Source organism: Callithrix jacchus, chromosome 10 (assembly GCF_049354715.1).
Source record: "Callithrix jacchus isolate 240 chromosome 10, calJac240_pri, whole genome shotgun sequence".
NCBI lineage: Eukaryota > Metazoa > Chordata > Mammalia > Primates > Cebidae > Callithrix > Callithrix jacchus.
The window spans coordinates 126,192,098-126,199,798 of record NC_133511.1 but is presented as its reverse complement, the minus strand read 5'-3'; the positions used below and the strand labels follow the sequence as shown (position 1 = coordinate 126,199,798).

Genomic DNA, 7,701 nt, shown 5'->3' with positions numbered 1-7,701 from the left:
GATCGGAGACCCCAGAGCTGTGCCGTGGAGATTGTGCTGAACAGAGCTGTGGTCAATGGGGCGGGGCCAGCCACGCACACAGGCCCGCAGAGGCTCTTCACCGTCCTCAGGAAAAGGTCCAAGCCGCTCAGCCTGGCCAACCTCCTGGCCTGGCCTCTGTCCCAGCTCCACATCACCCAGACCCCCCACACACTCCTCTCCAGCCCACCCCAGGGGCTCTCCTGCATTCAAAACTTGAGCTCTGTGTCCCTCTGCCTGGAGCACCACCCCCCCGCCCGCCTCTCCTCCCAGCCAGCCCCTTCCCCTGGCTGGTATCTCAACCTTCAGGGCTCTGCTCAGATGCCCCCTCTTCCAGGGAGTCTTCTCTGATGCCTAGGTTCGGTGCTCCCCCTCCTCTGCATCTCCTCTGCTAAGGCACATGCACTGGGCACCCTTACCGTCCAGGGCTGCCATTCTGTCTCCACCATCAGACTGGCAGTGTGGGAGGGCGGGGACCACATGGAAATCACTGATGTACCCAGAGGGCCAGTGGGGTCTGGCACTGGGGGCCACAGAAACATCTGATGCGTGGAGAATGAGCGATGCCATGTGACCCGGGCTCCCTGTAGACACCTCGCAGTGACTCGTAGGAGACGCGAGGTTGGGTTTAGGAGTCTGCCCCAACAGGCATCGTTTTCTTCCCTCCTGGTTGGATCCACCCCAGCCTGAGAGGGAGCCACAGTCAGCCGTCAGCCGTCCTCCCTGGGCCTCCCAGTCCTGTGCTGAAACAAGGATGGGTCAGTGGGGCCAGGGGGAGCACCAAGGCACATGCCCAGCCCTCAGCTCCTGCTGAGTCCTGGGTTTGAGGCCGTGCTCCAGGCCCTTGGGGTGAGCCAGGAAGCACCGTGGGGGACAGAAGCGCAGAGGCAGGAGGAGGAGGTCCTGACAGAGGCCCTGGGGTGGACAAACTCAAGGCTCTGAGACCCCAGGAGCCCCCTCACTGGCCCCCGCAAACTTGCAAACACCCTGTGACCTGGCTGTGGGGCTGGGGCCGTGCAGCCCAGGCAGGACACAGGAAGCAGGCGGGTCGTGTTTTTGTGAATGAAACTGCAGCCCGGCTTCCTCCGGGTCTCCACGCCCTACCCTGCCAGTGGCCGCGCTTGACCACTCCGTAACCTCAGGCGAAGCGCTGGCAGGAAGGGGGAACTTCAAAACGAAAGTGTGAGTCAGACGGGAGAAGGAAACCGGGAGAGAAATTCTTGTTTCATGGAGGCCTCGCATGAGAGCTGCAGCCTGATCCCCAGCAGTCCCGGCCCCAGGGATGCCCACTTGCAGCCTTGGCCCCCTCCAGTGCCATCTGGATGGGGTGCCTTGTGCCCTGAACAAGGCAGGCAGGGCCCAGCCTTCAAGGAGCCGACAGTCCGCACCGGCGGCTGTTAACAGGGCAGCAGGTGACTTGCTGCCAGGCTGGGGCCACCATCCTGGGGGAGCTCGGCATAATCAGTGCAGGACTGTGGGGCTGTGGGAACAGACCAGTGGGACCCACAGATGGCTGGGGAACAGCCAGGCCTCTGCTGAGCTGCCCAGGTCCCCTCAGGTAGGGCCAGAGGGGAGCAACACGGAGCAAGTTGAATAGTTCGTCTGAGGTTGTTACTCGTGCTCCTATGGAGGTAACCAGGCTATGACGGACTGGCAGGGTGTTCCTGGGAGGAGGTGGCGTGCTGCTGGGCTCGGAAGGAGGAGACCGGACCACCACGAAGAGTGGAGTCACGTGCACGCAGGTGGGAGGGAGGGCGGCCCGGGGAAGCAGCAAACTGCAGAGGTCGCTGTGACAGAAGAACAAGAAATGACGGGGCCAAAGATGAGAATGAGGCGGGGCACATGGGGCGCTGGGGGTGGCTTGCAAAACCCCCACCGGCCTTCTGAGCCCAGAGCTTGGGCAAGGCTTGTGACCAGACAGTAAGGAAGGGCGCTGAACGCCAGGGGTTCCCGCCTTGCGGACAGTCAGCTTTGGGGAAGTTGCAGTCCGTCTCCCTTGGAAGAGCCAGGAAAGCCCCCTTCGTCCTGGGTGTCTGGGGCTGGGGTGTGAGGCAGGGCTGCTCACCCAACCACCTGCCTGGGACCCCCCAAGCTTCCTTTTGACCCCACCTCCCCACCCAGGCAGGTTCTTCCTCTCTCCCTCATTGCTTTGGAACGAATGGACTCTGCTGTCCCTTTAAAGGGACCTGAGTCAGAGAGTTAAGAATGAAACTGACTCATGGTGGAAGGGGTGGTCACCAGCTGGCCAGGCGCCAGGGCTGCGGCGGGAGAGGAAGCCGGGCGACCGCAGCTGCCTGTGTGTGCTCTGCTGCAAAGGGCAGAAACCACAAAACCCCATTTGAAATTCCGCCATGCAGTGCATCTTGTGTAATGAGGTTACCCCTCATAATGGGGGCATTCAGGGCCCATGCGGGCCTGGGGGCTGGGGGCTGGGGGCCTGCCCCACCAGGACCAGCTGATACTGATGTCATCTTCAGTTAGCAGTACCCCCTCCCTTGATTAAGAACTTTAAAAAAAAATGCACCAGGAAACTGCAGAGAGAGCCAGAACGGAAGTCTTGGTTTTATTTATAGTTGATAACTTACATCCGGCCTGCTCCCCGGGAAGCTCAGCAGGGAGGAGAAAGAGCCCAAAGGAGCCAGCAACAAAAATGCCCAAACCCCTGAGCTAATATGGTGACTGAGAGCAAGCCTAAAGCTCCCTTCCGAGCTCCCCAGCAGCCAAAGCAAAGAGAGTACAGTGCCCTGCAGCATGACGTCACGGAAAACCAGGGTCTGTGGATCCTGGGTTCCAACAGGAACCTTAGATTCTGTTTTCTCACTGGAAAATGGGGAGAAAAATATGAATTGGTTGGGAGGGCATGCAGCACACACAGTGTCTGGATGCGCTTCAGAGGCCCCATCAGTCTAGGGTCTACAAGAAGACAGCACAGGGGCCTCCCTCTCCATGCCCGTGAGCAGGCCAGACATCACTCGGACTGCAACATGCTTTCCTGCAGCCAGATTCAGCCTCACAGCCAAACTGCACAAGTTCTCCTGGGGCTGCCACCAATGCCCCATTGTCAGCTGGAGCTGAACTTGCACGTTCTCCGGCCTCTAACCAGTTAAGGAAAGGATCAGAAGGAGCTGGGTCATCATGATCTTCCCAGCACCTGGCAGATGCTCAAGAAAAAATTGTCTAGTTAAGGAAGAAGCAGGGAAGGATGGGAGAGAGGAGAAAAAGAGGAGAGGGTAGGAGAATTGAGAGAGGAAACTTGAAACTTAGGCAAGTGGTTGAGCTTCTCTGGGCCTCAGTTTCCTCATCTGTTAAGTGGGGGGTTTTAGTAGCTACCTAATAGAGTCATTCTGAGGAGTAAATGAGGCTGGGCATATAAACCACATGGCACACAGGACGTCCTCAACAAGTGAGGATGATCATGAGGAAGAGGAGGAGGAGGTGGACAGGGAGAGGGGAAGCTCTTGACACTGGGGGTGGGCATGTGGTGGGCCCCACCTGGCCAGTCCTCCTAAGTCCCATGCCCCACACCCACACCCCCAGGGCCTCAGCAGTCAGCCAGAACCCCGCCACCCCCAGAGGCAGTCCCCAGGTGGAGTAGTTCAGGGTGGGGTGCCAGAGACGGAATTTCGCTCTTGTTATCCAGGCTGGAGTGCAATGGCAAGATCTCGGCTCACCACAACCTCCGCCTCCTGGGTTCAGGCAATTCTCCTGCCTCAGCCTCCTGAGTAGCTGGGATTACAGGCACGCGCCACCATGCCCAGCTCATTTTTTGTGTTTTTAGTAGAGACGGGGTTTCACCATGTTGACCAGGATGGTCTTGATCTCTTGACCTCGTGATCCACCCGCCTCGGCCTCCTAAAGTGCTGGGATTACAGGCATGAGCCACCGCGCCCGGCTGGCATGCTCTTCTTCCTCTTTCAGTCAGGGGAAGCTCCATTCTGCCAGGGTCACACAGAGCGCCCCAGCACCAGCCAGAAGTCCTCCCCCAGGTGAGCGCAGAGCCACACCCATGCATACCCACGTAATTTCTGTGGAAAGCCTATGCCGCCCATGCACCTCCTCAGGGCATGAGATACCGGCCTGCTCAACGCCCACTCAAAAGGCTTCTCCCAGGGGACCACCAACACCTACCACCCTTGCAGATTGAATTCCAGAATTCCTGTGCCCAGTGCCACACAGAGTGCCTGGTGGTGCATCTGTGACCTGCCTGGCCCGGGGCAGGTCTGTGTCTCCTGCCTCCTGGCTGAGCCCCACACCTGTCTGGAGAGGCTTGTCTCCCTTGCTTCTCTCTGGTCATCAGCTTCAGCAGCAAACCACAGAGACACAAATGCTCCTCTCACTGCAACACGCGGGGTCTGGGAGAAACGGAGGAAGCCCAGGATCGGCCAGCTTTGGAGCCCTCCACGAAGCGTCCAGCCTACCAGGTGAAAACGGTGACCAGTTCCTGAATTCAGAGGGGACAGACAACAAACAAGAAAACAGATGAATAAACCAGGCATTGGCAGGTGGCATTCACCCCCCCAAGAGAAGAGGATGCCGGGGTCGAGGAAGTGCCCGCACCTGGTGCAGTGCAGAGCCAGGAAGGACGCACCACGGAGAGATGACACCAGGAGGGAGACGGTCCCAGGCAGAGGGACCAGCGAGTGTGAGACCCAGCGGGGAGAGCTGGGGTGTGGGTGACGCAGACCTTGAGGGCCATGAGCTGAGGGAAGGAGCCAGACGCTGTCCTAAGTCCCAAGGGAAGTCACTGGAGGCGTTAAACGTGGCATGACATGGCTGGATTTAAGGTCTGAGGTGAATTTTCCTGCTCCTGAATGGACTCTGAAGAGAAGGAGGATCCTACCTTCCATAACCCACCAGGGAAAGGCACCAATCTCCTTGACCCAGGGGAGGGCAAGAGGCCCCCGCCCTGTGCCTGGGTCCCCAACGGCCTCCAGGGTCCCTTCACGTCTTCACCTCACAAGCCTGGAACCTGGGAGCAGAGGTACTTGCCCAAATCCATGGGGCAGCCCCAGCCTCCCCATCTCTGGCGCAGTGGGGTGGGCAGCCTTCTCCTCCTGGTTTATGGCCACAGAGGACTCCAGGCACAGTGGTCCTCACCGGATCTAGGGACCATGGGGATGGCTGCCCTCTGTCTGTGACCATGGCTGGGCAGCAGCCAGCTGTGGGCTGTCGTGGGTGGGGCCTGGAGGCCTCTGGCTGTATAGTGTTCTAGCTTTGGCACCACCTTGGGGGCTCCAGGTGGGAGGTGCCCACCAGAGGGGACCTGGGCAGCTCAGCAGAGGCCTGGCCGCTTCCGAGCCATCTGTGGGTCCCACCAGTCTGTTCCCGCAGCTCCATCGGCCTGCACTGGTCATGCCAGCTTTCAAAGGATGATGGCCCCAGCCTCGTAAGGAGTCACCTGCCGCCCTCCTGCCCCTCCAGCTGGTCCCCCACCCAGCAGCCACAGGGCCCTCCTTAAAACCTAAGAAACACCCTGCTTCTTACCTGCTCAGACCCCACCAAGGCCCAGCCACCTCACTCCAGATCAACTCCAGTCTTCACTGAGCCCAAAGGCAGAAGTGCCCAGAAAGCACGCGGGGCTCAGCAGGTGGTAAGGCGCCTGGCCCCGAGTAGCCAGCAGCTGAACGGGCCATCCCTGAAGCCACGCACGCCCCAGCCGCACAGGGTGACCGCCAAGGCTTCCATGACGGCGGTGTGGGTGGGGCTAACATGGCCAGTGAAAGCACTGAGTTCAGTGGGGAGGGCGTCTCCCGCCCTCTGACTGTCCAAGGTGGGGAAAAGTCTGCTTCAGGTGAGGGAGACTCCGGATGCCTGGCTTTGGGTGAGGGAGACCCCCGGACGCCTGGCTTCTGCCCTGGTCTCAGCCTGGGCTCCCCACTCGCTTGGCCTCTCCCAAACATACTTCCCTGCTTTGCAGGGATATGGGTTTGTGGGACAATAACAGGAGAATCAAGGCAAGAATAGCCTTGGTGGGTGGAGCTACCTGGTGGGTGGGACTAACCCATGTGGGTGGAGCTGCTTGTGGGTGGAGCTAGCCCAGGTGGGTGGGGCTGCTTGGGGGTGGGGCTAGCCCAGGTGGGTGGGGCTTTCTTCCCTGCCAACAATTCCTTCTCTCGGTTAAGGCCAAGGCAGAGCCCACACATGGGTGTGCCCAACCTTAAGGCCTGCCCTGGATGACTCAGGCCTCCCCAGCTCACCTGGGTCCTACCTGAGGGGAACCTACACAGCCAACCCCCTCAAGGATCCTGAAGCCACCCAGGGGACCAATGGGGCTAGGGTGCCATTCATTCATTCTTTCATTCAACTATTCATTGATTTACTGCCTTCACCACCCCTTCCTGGGTACTATTAAGAACAGTGGCCCTAGGAATATAGAACCTCCTTAGGGGTCTCCTGCAGTCCAGGCACCCTAAGAACAAGCTATGTAACCCACGTGGCCTCTCTGTGAGGGGTCCCCCTGAGCAGATGAGGAGCTGAGCCACAGAGGCCTCACAGTTAGGCAGCTGGGGGTGGACCCGACAGACTGGAGGGAGATGGGCAGGGGCAAGGGGTTCTGCTGGCCCCAGGCCTGTTGTACAGATCTTGGTTAGCACTAAAAATGGGTACTTGCTGAATTCCTACTCTTCATTGAGCACAGGGAGCTCTCGGCCCTTCCCTCCTCCTCCCTGCACCTTCCCCCAGTTCCACACGGGTGTACTGAAGACTCGCTAAGGGCCAAGCCCGGCACCAGGCGGGGCACACAGCAGGGAACCCAAGGCAGCCCACCCTGCCCAGCTCTCCAGGACACTGTGGTCAATGCTAGCGGGAAGCACAGAGAGGCCAGGGGAAGAAGGGCAGGCAGAAGGAGGGAGCCAGCGGAGGGGAGAGAGGGCCGGCAGCTCGGTGCACCTGGACCCTGGTGGAAGCTGGCTGCGACCAGAGGAGAGCCTGCAGCCCAGAGCTAGCCCCAGACCCACAGGGCCTCGTAGGGCTTCACAGGCCTTGTTGGGGATTTGGACTTTATCCCGAGGGCTGGGGATCCTGCATGTTGCTGAGGCTGGGCTATATTGGTATTTTAGAAGCCTCCCCCAGCTGCAGTGGAGGGGAATTGGAGGGAGTGGGAGAGGAGGTTCCCATGCTCACCCAGGTGGGAGACGGTGGTGGGAGGGACAGTGACCCTGACAGGACTCAGGGATAAATTAAAGGTGAGGACCCAGGAGAGGGGTATCCAGACAGCTCCCAGGAAGATGGTGACACCACTCCGTGAGGTGAGAGCCAGGGTGTCAACTGGTCCCCGCTGAACTGGAGATACCAGTGCCCTGCTGGGACTTCCAGAGCCCCTAGGAAAGCCTCCCCCCACCGAACCACCAGCCCACCAGCGCCACCTACCGGCTGCTCAGAGCAGGCCCCCAGCAACTTGCTGAGGGCAGATCCTGATGTGTCCCCATTTTAGAGATGGGGAAACTGAGGCCAGGAGACAAGATGAAGCCTGTATGAGGTTACGTAGAGGTGGAAGTGGCTTAAGACCTCAGTTCTGCTTGGCAGATCCTCTCCAAAGAGCAGATAGAAGGGGGTGGCATCAGGGGATACCTCACCTCACCTTTGCTGTCAGCATTCCAACAACTCTAGATTCTTTTGGCACCCCTCAGTGTCATTCAGTCTCACCAGAGCCTTGCTCTGATTATCAGAGCTCATCTTTTGGGC

At 59.5% G+C, this 7,701-nt stretch overlaps 1 protein-coding gene across 1 annotated transcript; it reads right to left on the bottom strand.

Moving 5' to 3' along the window:
* Positions 1-2,584: 2,584 nt before the first annotated feature.
* MYEOV (myeloma overexpressed) lies at positions 2,585-5,154 on the bottom strand. The gene is given in 7 exon segments (XM_035264366.3): positions 2,585-3,646; positions 3,912-3,939; positions 3,942-4,307; positions 4,310-4,393; positions 4,396-4,490; positions 4,585-4,615; positions 4,618-5,154. Coding segments are annotated over 7 exon segments (933 nt in total). The 5' UTR covers positions 4,715-5,154; the 3' UTR covers positions 2,585-3,414.
* Positions 5,155-7,701: the final 2,547 nt, after the last annotated feature.